At 40.7% G+C, this 16,890-nt stretch overlaps 1 protein-coding gene across 4 annotated transcripts in view; it reads left to right on the forward strand.

Moving 5' to 3' along the window:
* Positions 1–16,890, forward strand: part of ARHGAP29 (Rho GTPase activating protein 29) — a 205,482-nt gene that overhangs the window by 126,262 nt on the left and 62,330 nt on the right. For all 4 annotated transcript variants that reach the window (XM_089677292.1, XM_089677293.1, XM_089677294.1 and 1 more), the window contains one exon: positions 16,383–16,479. In XM_089677292.1, the coding sequence (XP_089533418.1) occupies positions 16,383–16,479 (97 nt within the window). The remainder of the gene's footprint in view (positions 1–16,382; positions 16,480–16,890) is intronic.

The following is a 16,890-nucleotide window of genomic DNA, read 5'->3' on the forward strand; positions in this document are numbered from 1 at the left end:
GGTTTGGATAGAATAGAAAGGGTTTAGACTCCCAGTCAAGATTTTATTGCTGTGTCCCCACATGGTAGGTTCCCACTTTGTTTTCGTGACCATTGAAGCTGGGAAAGAAAATTATGGGAAGTACAAATTTTTACAGAAGTTACTAAAACAGGCGGTAAGGGGAAATGGGGACACCTGTTTTGGTGACCACTGTGTAAGAGGGAAGTTCCTCTGTGGCAAACAAAAAAAAAAGAAAAATTCCCAGCTCTGACTTGCCAGCCAGCCTGCAAACAAACCGAATTAACCTGTTTAACAGTATGCGTTAACAGGGGTTTAGTTAGCACACATTTGCAAATACATGCGTAAGCTACAGCCTTGTCATGGCCCCCCAGTATTCTGTAGTCCCTAACTCTCCAATTTTAAGAGCCCCCATAGTAGAGGCAGATGTATTTAATGGATAGACCAAGGGCAGATGGACCTGAGGAGGGAGCCCACCCCTCCTTAAAGGTACAGGAACGCACTGGACACCCAGCATGTAGCACAATGGCAGCTAAGGTGTCCAGTGCGCCCCCTCGACCAACAATTCAACAGTACAAAAAATGGCAGCTGCCCCAGTCTATAACTGGCCTTCACAGCAAGGAGCACATGGAAGTCTTCTATTGATTGTAGACTTTGACAATGATCCAGTGTTGTGCCTGAAAGCGGCAGCACTAATGTCTCTCTCCCTCCTCACAGAATTCAGATGCAGCAGCAGGAGCCAATGGTTTCTGCTGCTGTCAATCAAATCCAGTGAGGAGGGGCGAAGAGGGCAGGGCAGAGGCACACTTTGTGTCAATAGACACATTCCAGCTTGGAATGGAGCCTACAAGAGTGCTCCCATGGAAAGCATCTTGGAAGGGAGGAGGAGCCAGGAGTGCCTATGTGGGACTCCAGAAGAGTAGGATTGGGGCTACTCTGTGCAATACCATTGCAAAGAGTAGGTAAGTATGATATGTTAAAAAAGAAAAAAAAAAGTTGTACTTTTACTGTCACTTTAAGTCAATGTATTTAGTAAGTTTTGGAAGTTTGGCAAGGCTTATAATTTTAGATGTGTACTGGATCATTGACTTTGAGGTTCACACCACAAAGGTGTTCAGCAGCACGTATGTGCTCTCATGCGCTGATGATGTACGTTGTAGTTTTGTTTTTGCATGTGGTGCATTTTTTTCCATTTTACTCAATGTGCAGCTGCATTGTATCACAACTTCATATGTTAAAGGAGAAGCTGGGCCAAAGCTCTTTTGGCCCTACCTCTCCTATGAACCACAGGAGTGCATTTTGTTCTGCACTCCTGTGACCCATTTTTAGCCAATGGTGGGCCAAAGTTTGCTATCGGCTGATATCACTCAGCCAGTACAGGCTCTGGATCTATCCCTACCTTTTAAAGTCGGGATCCACCAGCAGCTGGCTCAGCCTCTCGGCGAGCTGCTGAGAACCTGAGCCGGCCGCTCCTGCCTTCTTAACAGCCCAGCGCTCCAGTGAGTGCTGGAGGGGCAGAGCAGAGTGCCGGAGACTGACAGCCACTCTCTGTTCGATGTTTGATCACTCGGTTCTTGGTCTTAGAAGCGCCATCGGACATGCAGCTTTGAACGGATGCTGCATCCGCCTAGGTTTGTTTGTGTGTGGTTTTTTTTTTTTTTGCATTCCTGAACTTCTCTTTTAACATGCTGCCTGCCTCATTTTTAGAAAACAGTGCTTTTTGCCTTCTCCATGCATTGATCAACGCATGTGGCGTGCACGAGAGCTAACAGAGTGCTTAGAAAGCTTTATTACCCACAAAGCAAATGTTTAGGGTGATAGAATTCCCTTCCTCTCTGCAATTAAACTTTTATGTAACATTGCCAGTGAACAGAGAGCTTGTTTATATAAATATGGTTGTGTTCTGGAATGCAGATCTTTTCTGGTTTAATTTTAAATCGTATAGTAGAAAAGAGGGTTGCTTTAACTTGGCCTACATAAAATAATAATTTTCCTCGAGTCTATCTTTTACATTTTGTAAGTCCTTCCTAGCAAAATCAGTTCCTTACCACTTATAAATATTTCTGAGAGGAAGTGTCCTGAAAGAACTGTCTATTGTATGATACTTTAGAGCTTGGCTTGTCTGCAGTGGCTCCATTTCCTCCTGAAAGCCGCATTATAGAGGTCAGAAAATATGTATAATGGTAACGGCTTCGTGGGAATGAATGAAAAGCTGTTTTAGCACCGCCACTGTTTTCTTTGCTGGTATATGTGAAGTTAGAAAGGGTTAGACTTGGGGATTATTGATATGCACAGTGGATATAAAAAGTCTACACACCCCTGTTAAAATGTCAGGTTTCTGTGATGTAAAAAATTAGACAAAAATAAATCATTTCAGAACGTTTTCCACCTTTTTAATGTAATCTATAAACTGTACAACTCAGTTGAACAACTGAAATCTTTTAGATGGAGGGAAGTAAAAATAAAAAACTAAAATATGGTTGCAAATGTGTGCACACCCTTAAACTAATACTTTGTTGAAGCGCCTTTTAATTCCAGCACTCAGCCTTTTAGGGTATGAGTCTATCAGCATGGCACATCTCGACTTGGCAATATTTGCCCACTCTTCCTTGCAAAAACACTCCAAATTTGTCAGATTGCAAGGGCATCTCCTGTGCACAACCCTCTTCAGATCACACCACATACTGTTAGGTCCATGTATACTTGGACACAGACACAATTTGTTTTTTTTTTTCAGGTATTTACCAAAACATATTCAAGCTATAGTTATATAATGGATATGGGCTGAAAGTGCACACTCTCAGGTTTAAGGTTTGAAGGTATGTACATCCAAATTGGAGGAAGGGTTTAGGAATTACAGCTCTTAAGAGTATCCATCCCCCCCTTTTTCAAGGGACCAAAAGTAATTGGACAGTTGAATCAAAAGCTGTTTCATGGCCAGTTGTGGGCTACTTTGTTATTTATTCATCAATTACGCAGGTAAAAGGTCTGGAGTTGATTCTAAGTGTGGTATTTGCATTTGGAATCTGTTGCTGTGAACCTACATCAGGCATTCAAAGGAGCTGTCCATGCAAGTGAAACAGGCCATTGTAAGGCTTCAAAAATTAAACAAATCCATCAGAGAGATAGCAGCAACATTAGGAGTGGCCAAATCAACAGTTTGGTACATTCTGAAGAAGGAAGAATGTCCATGGAAGACAACAGTGGTTGATGATGTATGGTAAAGAAAAACCCATTCACAACATCCTGACAAGTGAAGGACACTCTCCAGAAGGTGGGTGTATCATTGTCAAATTCTACGATCAAGAGAAGACTTCACGAGAGCAAATACAGAGGGTTCACCACAAGGTGCAAACCATTCTTAAGCCTGAAGAATAGAAAAGCCAGATTAGACTTTGCCATAAAACATCTAAAAAAGCCAGACCAGTTCTGGAAAAGCATTCTTTGGATGGATGAGACTAAGATTAATCTGTACCAGAATGGTGGGAAGAAAAGTGTGGAGAAGGCTTGGAACATCTCATGATCCAAAGCACACAACACCATCTGTAAAACATGGTGGAAACAGTGTGATGGCATGGGCATGCATGGCTTCCAGTGGCACTGGGTTATTGGTGTTTATTGATGATTTGACAGAAGAAAGAAGCATCCAGATGAATTCTGTAGTGTTTACAGATATACTATCAGCCCAGATTCAGCCAAAATGCAGCAAGTTGATTGGACGTTGCCTCACAGTACAGATGTACAGTGATCCAAAACGCACTGCAAAAGCAACCCAGGAGCTTTTGAAGGAAAAGAGGTGGGATATGCTACAATGGCTGAGTCAGTCACTTGATCTCAACCCAATTGACCATGCATTTCACTTGCTGAAGGCAAAACTAAAGGCAGAAAGACCCACAAACAAAGGACAACCAAAGACAGCTGCAGTTAGAGCCTGGCAAATCATCAGAAAGGAGGAAACCTAGTCTTTGGTCATGTCCATGTATTCCAGACTTCAGGCAGTCATTGCCAGTAAAGGGTTCTCAACAAAATATTAAAAATGAACATTTTATTTCTGATTTATATTCATTTGTCCAATTACATTTGAGCCCCTGAAAATGGAGGGACTGTGTATAAAAATGGTTGCAGTTCCTAAAATTTGTACTTGATATTTATGTTCAACCCCTTGAATTAAAGCTGAAAGTCTGCACTTCAAATTCATTTGGATTGTTTAATTTTAATTTATTCTGCCTGTGTCCAAATATATATGGACCTAACTATTTTTGATCGGATTCAGGTCTGGGCTTTCCATTCCAAAACTTTAATCTTCTTCTTTTGAAGCCATTCCTTTGTTGATTTGGATGTATGCTTTGGGTCGTTGTCATGCTGAAAGATGAAGTTCCTCTTCTTCAGCTTTCTAGCAGAATCCTGAGGGTTTTGTGCCAATATTGACTGGTATTTGGAACTGTTAATGACTCCCTCTACCTTGACTAAAGACCCAGTTCCAGCTGAAGAAAATTAGCCCCAAAGCATGATGCTGCCACCACCATGCTTCACTGTGAGTATGGTGTTCTTTTGGTGATGTGCAGTGTTGTTTTTGCGCCAAACAGATCTACTGGAATTATGGCCAAAAAGTTCAACCTTGGTTTCATCAGACCAGATGTGTTTTTGCAAAATTTAGCAAGGCTTGGATGTTTTTCTTCGTAAGAAAAGGCTTCCGTCTTGCCACTTTACCCCATAGCCCAGACATATGTTTAATAAGGGAGATTGTTGTCACATGCACCACACAGCTAGTACTTGACAGATATTTCTGCAGCTCCTTTAATGTTGCTGTCAGCCTCTTGGCAGCCTCCCAGACCAGTTTTCTTCTCTTCTTGTCATCAATTTTGGAGGGACAGCCAGTTCTTGGTAATGTCACTGTTGCGCCATGTTTTCTCCACTTGATGACTGTCTTCACTGTGTTCCATGGCATATCTAATGCCTTGGAAATTCTTTTGTACCCTTCTCCTCAGTGATACCTTTTAACAATGAGATTCCTCTGATGCTCTGGAAGCTATCTGCAGACCATGGCTTTTGCTGTAGGATGCGACTAAGAAAATGTCAGGAAAAACCTACTAGAATAGCTGAACTTTATTTGGGGTTAATCAGAGGCACTTTAAATGATGGCAGGTGTGTACTGACTCCTATTTAACATGATTTTGAACTTGATTGCTTAATTCTAAACACCGCTACATTCCCAGTTATAAGAGGGCGTGCACACTTATGCAGCCACATTATTTTATTTGTTTTATTTATTTGTCTAATTTTTTTACATCACAGAAACCTGACATTTTAACAGGGGTGTGTAAACTTTTTATATCCACTGTATATTGTTTGTGCTGTTTTTATATACAGATACTAAGGGGTTGATTTACTAAAGGCAAATAAACTGTGCACTTTGCAAATTGCAGTTGCACTCTGTAAGAACAGTTGCTCTAGGGCTTCGTAAATAAGCAGAAGCTCTGTTGACTTCCATCAGCAAAAATGCTGTTTTTCGTATTTTCCTTGCACGTGATTGGGTTTTCTTTGCAAAGCAAATCTTTACCTCATTTACTAAGCTCTGTAACAACTTCACTTTGCAAAGTGCACAGTCTTTTTTCCTTTAGTAAATCAGCCCCTAAAAGTGATGTCTGCTTGTAAGGGATGATGTTCCTTAATACATTTTATTTTTGTAATGCCTGAAACACTAGGTGACATAGCGGAACATAGCTCTTCAACAGTGCTGCCAAATGTTAAAGTGTATCTTAACCCAACAATAAAAATTTGAAAACATATATTTATCAACCAATCCATTTATGTCAAGGCCACATTCATCTTCCTGATTTTTAGGCTTTTTTTTTTTTATCTTACCCTAACTATCCAGCCAGTAACACCGCTGCTGTCCTAGGGTGACAACATTCGCTAACTGTACTGTATTCTTTATCTTTCAAGTAAAGTTTGAACTAGATACTTGAAAGTTGACTGGTAATATATAGGCACACCCTACTAATGCTGAAATCCCTGTCGAGGGTGTGTAATTACAATACAGATCCATTGACTTTCCTTGTATCAAAATAATGAAGTAGAAAGTGATTAAACTGATAAGAGTATACTTCTCTGTACTTGTCTTGAAGGACAACTCTGTTTTCAGTTAGCAGAGATAAAATGTGAGTGTGTAAACAATACTCACTTCTGTGTTCACAGTCTCTAGATACTATAATGAGGACTTTTTAGAAAGGACAAACTTTAGTCACACACTGGGAATTCCTTGCTTATGGCAGTTTCTTGCAACAGGCTTTTCCCACTGAGGCATGTCACTCGGTAAGCTGCTCCGCCATGAAGCCTAGATGGGGGAGCCAGTTTTGGGTTGTATCACCTGTCACCATAGCCTATCATAAGCAAGGACTTCTGGCTTTCCATTGGCACTGATACTTGTGTGTTTGTTGAACCGGGTGGTGTACACCGATGGCGCAAACCTACTGAACTTAAATAAACCTGGGACCTAGGAAATCCTTTGGAAAACCTGTAGACCTCCTGTGCTGCATTGGGCTTCTGCATTCCATTTAGTGTCAGCAGTTATTACATGCTGGGGTACTAGAAAGCAGAAAGTGAAGTGAAAATGTACACATTCTTCTCCCCACTTCAAACTTCCTGGATTCTGTTTGTAACTGAAAGTGGAGGAGCCCTTTTAGATTATAATATACATTATGGTTGGCCTTCAGAGGTATGTTGAAGAGTTGGGGTGACCATCGGGTGGTAGGAGGTCAAGACCCACTTAGTAACAAAGTGCCATGTCCCTACATAAGGATTTTGGGAGGAAGAAATATCAGACTTTTTAGGCACAGAGACTCGGTACACAAAGATAAAATCAATGTTCCTCTATATACAAGATACATTTTAGAGGTGATGTGATGTTAATAATTACATTGCACAGTTAACCCACAACTAATATCCCATAACCCACCAACCACAAAGATTGGTTTACAATGAATACTTACAGTACAGATCATACCAACAAAGTACTCCTTCAGAAAGGTAGGGGATATTCAAGCTGTGCAGGAAGCGCCCGACATGTTTCAGGACAAACGGTGCTTCCTCAGGGGATAGCAATGTATCTGAGAATGATAAATAGACTTAGACAATATAGATATATGACAAGCATAAGACAGCATAATGTACGAAACATTAGTCATCACTTACAAAATTAACCAGTGTGCATTGTGCAATGATGAACTCCCCCAGGCACGCAATGTAGGTCCCCTCAGCCCATACACAGGGAGAGCAACCTCCAGAAGTCAGGTATGGGGGTGCAAAAGCCAGGCTGAGGGCGGGCATTGATTCAAAAAGCTTCAGGCTAAGAGTAAAAAAACCCTGAAAGGCCTGACAAGAGACCATAATATGTAAATTAATCAAAAGGCATCCTCCTTAAAAAAAAAAAAAAAAGATACTAAGACATGAGCTTACTTTCCTAATAATGTTTTACCTTATACTGCAATAGATATATAGGCCATTAGGGGTAATATGTATATAATCCCTCTCCGGTTAATAGGAAGCAGACAGCTTGAAAGTCAGCCCAAAGATCTTGTCCTCTGTAATAGGTAAAGAGGCCTGCAGGCCTAAAAAAGAGATAAACACTGTACCCTCATTAATATAGATATCCCCTATTAGGTTCATAATACTCCACCCCCTGATAGGGGATCACCTACCTGCAGCCATCAGTAAACACGATTCGTAAAGTCATCGTCAGGGCCCGCTCCCCCTTGGAGGAGTCACAAGGGGTCATACACCAGCACACGCCACTTGAATACACCCCGACCCAGTGCGCCACCGCCGCACGGCGTGTGACGCAACCAGGCCTGGCCAGCAAGAGATTGTGCATGCGCAGAGCCCAAAAAAAGGTAGTTTGATAATTTTAACCTCAGCACCATCAAGAATATACAACAGGGGTGTCCAGCCTTTTGACTTATTATTTATATCAGGTCAATTTATTAAACATTCACATCAGTCCCTAACCCTCAAGGGGTGTACAATCTAAGGTACCTAATGTACATTCATACATACACATACTAGGGCCAATTTAGACAGGTGCCAATTAACCTACTAGCATGTCTTTGGAGTGTGGGAGGAAACCGGAGTACCCGGAGAAAACCCATGCAGGCACAGGGAGAACATGCAAACTCCAGACAGGTGGTGCCATGGTTGGGATTCAAACCAATGACCCTAGTACTGCTAGGCGGAAGTGCTAACCATTTAGCCACTGTACTGCCCATGGCAGCACATGTGACTTTCCTGGGCCACATTGGAAGAAGGAATGGTCTTGGGCCACACGGAAAAAATACACAAACAGTAAGGATAGCTGATGAGCAGAAAAGTTAGGCACGTCACATGTCAACAATCACTGTTTTAGAAAATGTATCTACATGTGTAATAAAACTTAATTTTCTTGTAATATTTTTTATTCTAAAAGTAAAAAAAGCAACTTAAAACTAGTGCAATATTTGACACGGTCTTTGATAAACTAACGCATCAGTATCTGGTTCAATGGATGTAGTAGCAATTCTCAATTCTTAAAGTGATCATCAGATCATTTGGTTCTTATTTTGCCCTTTGTATGCTTCATCCTTGGAAATAATTTCTCACAAATATAGGGGCTGCCAAAACTGATGACATAAATAAGGTGTGATTGTGAAGAGTGGGATATTTTTTCGTTGAGAAAATAACATATTTATAAAACTTCAGTAAAGAGACACTCAAATGTTTCTTTGGCTGCACGTATTCGCTAAGTGTAAACGCATTTTTACAAAAAAAGTCCCAGAAATTTAAATTTTTAAGTAATTTTACGATTTTGTGTTGGGCTGAATTCAAAGCCTTCTTGGGATGCAGGTTGGACACCCCTGATATACAAGCTTGTATATCTTGAGTGTCACGGTTCAGCACTGACCTGTATCAATATGTAGATGCAGTAAGTAGAACTTTATCTCAGCAGCCATTTTTGCATAATATGGGTTGTGCGATAGGACTGCAGTTCTGAAAAAGATGAGACAAATATCTGTTTTTTATGTTTAACATAGTGAAGCAAAATACCACTCCCATCATTCTCTTACAGTATATTTAGGTGCATCAGTTCTGTTTTGTTCTCAGGAGGCCTTACAACCACCCGGGTAAATGCAGCTAATGAAAACAATGGGCATACTAAAACAGATGTGTGTACAGGAAAGGCAGGCCGGCTTTGTCTTCATGTCACTGGGTGTTTTGTATGTCATGTAGGAAGATTCAATCAGTCTTGAAGGGACTTCAAGTGCTGTGCAGTACTTTTGTTAGAAATGGGCTGGTGGATTAGTGACCATACTAACACATTTTTGTTTCCACCGACAGCACCTATTGCTGCCTTTTTTCTTTTGTTTTCATTGGATTGCTGTTTTTTGTTCAGTTTTGTCACAATAACATACTTATGAGGCAGCCATGTATGCCTCAGCCTAGGGTCAAATGGGACAAAATCCCCTGGCATATTAAGCACACATTTCCTCTTCAATGTGTATGACAACATTTTACTAAAGCTGGTGATACATGCACAGACTTCTTTCATTTAGTCTGTGAATGAACAAATTCTAACACTTCTCTCCACCACACTAAAATTATGGATGGATAAGTCAAAATTGTCAGCTATTGTATACTGAGAGCAAGCACCCATGTACCTGAACAGTGACGGGATAGAGAGAAAACAGGTGGCGCACACACCTAGTGCATTATCCAAGGTTTATTGTAGGAATCAAATAATAAAAACATACTCACAGACGAAGCATGTATCTAAAAAGCATAGAAAAATGACAATGAGGCATCAACAGCGAGGCTCTTTCTGTCCATACATCATACATCAGCATCAGAGGTTGGTCATCAGCTCTGAGGAAAGGGATTCGTCCCCGAAATGCGTCAGCCATTTGACCGCACTGACAGTGAGAACACCTTGCCCGCCGTTGTGGCCATTGTCATTTTTCTATGCTTTTTAGATACACGCTTCGTCTGTGAGTATGTTTTTATTATTGCATTCCTACAATAAACCTTGGATAATGCACTAGGTGTGTGCGCCACCTGTTTTCTCTCTATCCAGTGGCTGATTTCCCCGTCTGAGGAGGGCTGCACCCCTGGAACATTTCCTTTGGTTGTCGCTGTCCTGGTACCCTTGGCTTCCCTTTTGGCTGTGCATATCCTGAGGCGCTGGAGAGTACATATGATGAACAGTGACGGGAGCTGTTTGGCTGCAGTCACTGTTCAACTTACGATCATCAAGGTGGTGCCAGCAGGGCTGTCTACGAATCAAATTTAGGCCAATTCAGCAGGAAACTCTTGGAATCCACTCAGCATATGACCAGCCTAAGGCATTGGAGCAGCTATGTTGTTTGTACCAGCCTTGCAAAGTGTAACCCCCTCAGGCCTTGCAACTCTTAAGCAATAAAGGCTGTACCGAGCATGTGAAGCTATCAGGGGTGACTTGGGTGTGTTCAAAGTCCTGATAGACCAAACCATAGATAAGGATGCAGATCACATGTCTGAACATAGGTGGATGGGTAATATCAGAAGTGTCATTTGATATAAACCCAAGAGCAGTTGCAGCATGCCAGTCCTTAGATGTGGTGGCTGCATTTGTTTTATTTTTCCAGGGGAACTAAATTTCCTGCAAGTACAGAAACTACCTATTGATCCTCATAGAAATCAAGTATATTTGAAACTTCAGGTGTACGGAACTGCAATATCAAACAATATTATCAGCCTCTGGGCAAACTTCTGTGAACTACACAGCAGCACCCTCAGCAGCATGTGATGGCAATCTTTCCAAGGTATGTACACCAGAATCGAGCCTCCTCCACTCAATGGCACTCAGGTTCGATTCCCACTGTGACAAATAAAACTGATGGATATCAATGATAGTGCAGTATTTTATTAAAATATCAGGCTTCAACAAAATATGGTCCCAAGACAGCGAAAGACAACTTTAAAAAGCAATCCAACTTACATAGACATCCACTGCTGACAAGGGATCGTGCAGTAGCATGATGTCAGCACAATGTCCTTGCACTGACAGATTTCATCCAATCATGCTCCCCAGGGGACCACAGTGAAAGAGTGACTGCATTTTTAATCTAAGAGAGAACATGTGTTACTGGCAGGATCACCATATAAAAATTAAAAAAAGGAAAACTGAAAAAAAGAAACCAATGAAATTACCACATTGAAGGACTGGTAAGTTGCAATAAATGTTGTGTTTTTGGGTTCAGATATGCCTAAAAGACCTCTCCATCTGAAACCTTTTGCTAGAGTGGGGATGGATTAGAACCTCCAGCAGGCCCTTTTTAGGTGAGTTCCTCATGGCCACCAAGAAGTGGAATTCTCACTGTTAGGCTACACTAGCTTCGAAAGTATGAATTTCCTCTACATTTTTGAAGCCTCACAATTGCCTGTCAACTGTGCATTCTAATGGACAATATTGTTCACATGGTTTCATTTGCATCAGTTCACATTACATCACGCCAAAATGTATTCAACATACATTCAGCACTCCACAACGCAAATGCATCAATAATGCATCTTAACATGACCTGCATATTAATAGGTGTCCATGGTATCTAAAATTTAAGAGCGTGTCTAAGTTGAGTCATGTTTTTACTGCCCCCAACTGCTCCCCTTTTAGCTGCAAAGGCACCTTTGCTTCATGGCTGCAGTAGGATACCCCTAGTCACTTTTGGTGGATGCTTTTTAAGTGAATGGGGATGTTCTGCAAGCTAATGCAAGTTTCAGGGGGTTGAAGGAGGTGGGGTGGAGAGGTGATAGAACACCCCTCACCACCTGTCAACTGCTTTCTGATGAGCGATTTGAACAAGGATTGCTCTTCGGAGACCAAAGAGTGTGAAAGGGTCTTTAGGGGTACAGACAGTATAGAGCATCTAACAGTCTATTTCTTCTATTTTTATTTTGCATATAAATATTATATGTATTAAAAGGAACCTGTCAAAACAGTTCAGCCCCAGTCAGTGCTAATGTCTGCCAGACTTGAGTCCTGAAAATAGTTTGTTTTGGGTCAGGGCACATCTGGCAGCATCAGACCAAGTCTTAGGGACTGTCCTAAAATGCCCCCACCAATCTAGGGGTCGGGTAGAGGCAGACCCAAGAGTTTAGTTGGGTTCTTTGATTATTATATATAAAAACAAATATGATGGTGGAACTTCAGACAAACCTTTTATTGGTTTTGGATAAACTGGGAAAGGATTAGAATCTTTACTAGATTTTATATTGTTGTCTTGGTCTCTGTTGGAAAGATATTGAAGTATTATTGGGTAAAGTCTGTAGTGGTAAAAAAAATTCTGTCTGTGTCCCCAGTAGAGAGACATCCCTTTACTTTCTCTGCAGAAAGAACCTGACAATGGTTATAATCCTACTCCAGTCTGTCCAATACAAAAAATATTTATCCTAGAGTTTCCCTTTTATTATGTCTACTTTCAGTTCACCACATTTATGTATATTTAAAATGACTGTGTAAAAAGAAAAATTAATAAAGCTACTAGCTGGTATAAAGCTCTGGTATTCAGGTGCCCCCAACACATTCCTATTGACCAGTGATGCAGCCCCTCATAGGGATGGGCCAATACGAATGGACTGCAGGAGACCCCTCATTGTGATGGGCAAGCTCCAGCACTCCCCTCTTAACCCTTTCACAACTGCTTGGCATTCAAACTCATAGGCGGCAATGAAAAATGTCTGCACTTTGGTTTGAGTCACTCATTCCATTGATGAATATTTGCCCTCATTTGTTCCCGGGGTGCCGTCAAAAAAGGTTTAGCCCAATAAGACTTGTATTGGTGTCCTTCTTTGTGGGTGGGGATGTCCACTGTTTTATTTCTAGTCCTCATAGGGACACTTTATGTGACCTGTAGTCATTGACACAATGGTGAGTCCCCTGCCACTTTAAAGAGGAATCTTTAGAGAGTATGGTGGGAAGGCTAACAACCTATTGTAACACGGCGTGAGTCATTTTTATAGGATTAAAAGCCACATTGAAAGGCCATCCTTCAATTGATACAAAGCCTTTATTTTTCTCCTCTAACTTGATTAACAGGCTATTAAGTCGCGTTGCCAAGGGAATGTATCATATTGCTGCGCACTACTGTCAGAGGAGCAATTACATTTAATTTTACTCTTAAAAGTACATTTGATGTATGGGTATATTGTGTACAGGCACCATACGCCTGCTTTCATCACAATTGTGTTGGTTTGAACTCAGATGATTTAAAGTAAGCCTTTTATACTTTTTTTTTTTTTTCTAGCTTCAACTTTTTTGTTGTATGTAACTAACTTGTTTCTGGTCTTGGTTCCTTCCTCCCTTCCTGGGTTCAGATTATGTTACATCTGTATTTGGCAAATTGTAGTATTAGTCCAGGGTACATATTTATGTTGGCTTTTTAAAATGTAACATTTTACCAGTCTTTATAATGCAGCAGTTAGAGTTGGGTTTGAGTGCAGTATGGTGGGCTCATCACTGAAACTGAAAGCCCACCACAGAATATTTCGGTTAGGTTACCAAGAGATTTGCCAGTTTATCCACCAGTGGTGAAATAGCTATTACTTATGACTTCAGATGTGCTCCTAGGGGGTATCCCAACATGGCTTGAGCGCCCTCTCATTGGACCTTCAGAGCAGGACATTATCAAGTTATACAGTCAGGTCCATAAATATTGGGACATCAACACAATTCTAACATTTTTGGCTCTATACACCACCACAATGGATTTGAAATGAAACGAACAAGATGTGCTTTAACTGCAGACTGTCAGCTTTAATTTGAGGGTTTTTACATTCAAATGAGGTGAACAGTGTAGGAATTACCACAGTTTTCATATGTGTCTCCCACTTGTTAAGGGACCAAAAGTAATGGGACAATTGGCTTCTCAGCTGTTCCATGGCCAGGTGTGTGTTATTCCCTCATTATCCCAATTACAATGAGCAGATAAAAGGTTCAGAGTTCATTTCAAGTGTGCTATTTGCATTTGGAATCTGTTGCTGTCAACTCTGAAGATGAGATCCAAAGAGCTGTCACTATCAGTGAAGCAAGCCATCATTAGGCTGAAAAAACAAAACAAACCCATTGGAGAGATAGCAAAAACATTAGGCGTGGCCAAAACAACTGTTTGGAACATTCTTAAAAAGAAGGAACGCACCGGTGAGCTCAGCAACACAAAAAGACCCGGAAGACCACGGAAAACAACTGTGGTGGATGATCAAAGAATTCTTTCCCTGGTGAAGAAAACACCCTTCACAACAGTTGGCCAGATCAAGAATACTCTCCAGGAAGTAGGTGTATGTGTGTCAAAGTCACCAATCAAGAGAAGACTTCACCAGAGTGAATACAGAGGGTTCACCACAAGATGTAAACCATTGGTGAGCCTCAAAAACAGGAAGGCCAGATTAGAGTTTGCCGAACAACATCTAAAAAAGCCTTCACAGTTCTGGAACAACATCCTATGGACAGATGAAACCAAGATCAACTTGTACCAGAGTGATGGGAAGAGAAGAGTATGGAGAAGGAAAGGAACTGCTCATGATCCTAAGCATACCACCTCATCAGTGAAGCATGGTGGTGGTAGTGTCATGGCGTGGGCATGTATGGCTGCCAATAGAACTGGTTCTCTTGTATTTATTGATGATGTGACTGCTGACAAAAGCAGCAGGATGAATTCTGAAGTGTTTTGGGCAATATTATCTGCTCATATTCAGCCAAATGCTTCAGAACTCATTGGACGCCACTTCACAGTGCAGATGGACAATGACCCAAAGCATACTGCAAAAGCAACTAAAGAGTTTAAGGGAAAGAAGTGGAATGTTATGCAATGGCCAAGTCAATCACCTGACCTGAATCCGATTGAGCATGCATTTCACTTGCTGAAGACAAAACTGAAGGGAAAATGCCCCAAGAACAAGCAGGAACTGAAGTCAGTTGCAGTAGAGGCCTGGCAGAGCATCACCAGGGATGAAACCCAGCATCTGGTGATGTCTATGCGTTCCAGACTTCAGGCTGTAATTGACTGCAAAGGATTTGCAACCAAGTATTAAAAAGTGAAAGTTTGATTTATGATTATTATTCTGTCCCATTACTTTTGGTTCCTTAACAAGTGGGAGGAACATATGCAAACTGTTGTAATTCCTACACCGTTCACCTGATTTGGATGTAAATACCCTCAAATTAAAGCTGTCAGCCTGCAGTTAAAGCACATCTTGTTTGTTTCATTTCAAATCCATTGTGGTGGTATATAGAGCCAAAAATGTTAGAATTGTGTCGATGTCCCAATATTTATGGACCTGACTGTATATGACCAACCTAATCTTCCACTCAAAACTGTGGGATGTACAGGAAAAAATGAAAAACTTGCTTGACCTGAGCAACATCTCATTGAACCTTCCATGCAGGACATTATCAAACCGTAGATGACCGACCTAATTTTCACTCAAAACTCTGGAGCCTTCAGAAAAAAAAAAAATGAGACATTTGTTTGACGACAGCAGTTTGGCTTTATTTTGGTACCAATAATATTTGTATAGCTACATTCTAGTTCATTGGTATATTATGTAGAGCTTTTTTCTGACCACACAGTAGCCTTCTCTTGTTGACCTTGTCTTTATCATGGGAAATGTATAGTTTTATATTTTGCTGTCACTGGAGCATTTTTGCATGAAAACAATGTATTTTTCAACACTAATCTGCTGTGTAACAACAGCATAATCATGTCTTTATTATTGTATTATTTGGCGGAGAAAAATGTTTCTGCTAGCCTTGTATATTTGTGTGTATACATAGCCAGAAACAATTGAGTACTGTCAGTGATACTTTTTTTATTTGCACTAACATGCAATTTTTCAGGACAAGCCTTTAGGGTGTACCCCCTTCTTCAAGGTCCAAGCGCTGTGTGTATGTATTAGTTTTGGCTAGAGGAGGGAAGTGTTATTCCACTTATATCCATCATATTTTTGCTATGTCCTGCTGGGGAGATTTCCCTTCACTTCCTGTCTTGAAGACACAACAAGGAGTGAGAGAAATTGTCCCTAAAGTGAGGGGAATTCCCGTCTTAGTTGCCACCTGAACGTTTCTCTCCATTGGAAGATTTCCCCTCACCTCTTGCTTTCATTAAATATCTAGGGTTTCCCCTTTAGAATGTCTCTATTACAGTGGTCACCAGGACAAATAGAGGGATGATTCTTCCCAGTGGGGACACAGACCACAGCAAAATTTAGTGGGAAGTATAACCCTTGTTCATCTATCTATAGCTAGCAAAAGTTTGCCTTTATATACAGTTTAAAGCCTTAATCTGATTTTCTGAGTAATTTTTGTCTTTGTTATTTGTTTTTAGCAGTGAACTTCAAGAACATTAATGAAGAGAACAGGAGGGAAAGTTTTGGTGATATCTTCGCATCGATTGACACTTTAGCATTCACCTTCGGCAGTGTGTAAGTGTAATGAGACTATTAAAGATTCAGGATCTTTCAGTGGTCTGTTTTTTTTTTTAGTTTGTTTTTTATTTATAGCACAGCACAGTCACCCTCCAATTACCTAATTTCTATGTTCTGCATGATTGATTGCCAACAATAGCTACTGTAAAGCCAATTCTCAGAAATGTCAAGTTGGTAAAATACACTGAACCAGCCAGCATGTTGACTTATAACAGTCTTTTCGAATATTTAAAAAAAAAAAAGAAAAAAGAGATTTTTTGCTACAGCCACATACCTTTTTGTTTGTTTTTTTTTTTTTTTGTTTTTTCAGTGACCCTGATGACTGTAAAATGCCAAATTACACAATTCCAGCTCCCATCTAGTTTGTAGCTGAGGTCTGTTAAAAGAAGTATGCTTCAATGTTAGTTA

Source organism: Staurois parvus, unplaced genomic scaffold, assembly GCF_062004578.1.
Source record: "Staurois parvus isolate SC_StPar_1 unplaced genomic scaffold, SC_StPar_1.0 ptg000183l, whole genome shotgun sequence".
NCBI classification, from domain to species: Eukaryota; Metazoa; Chordata; class Amphibia; order Anura; family Ranidae; genus Staurois; species Staurois parvus.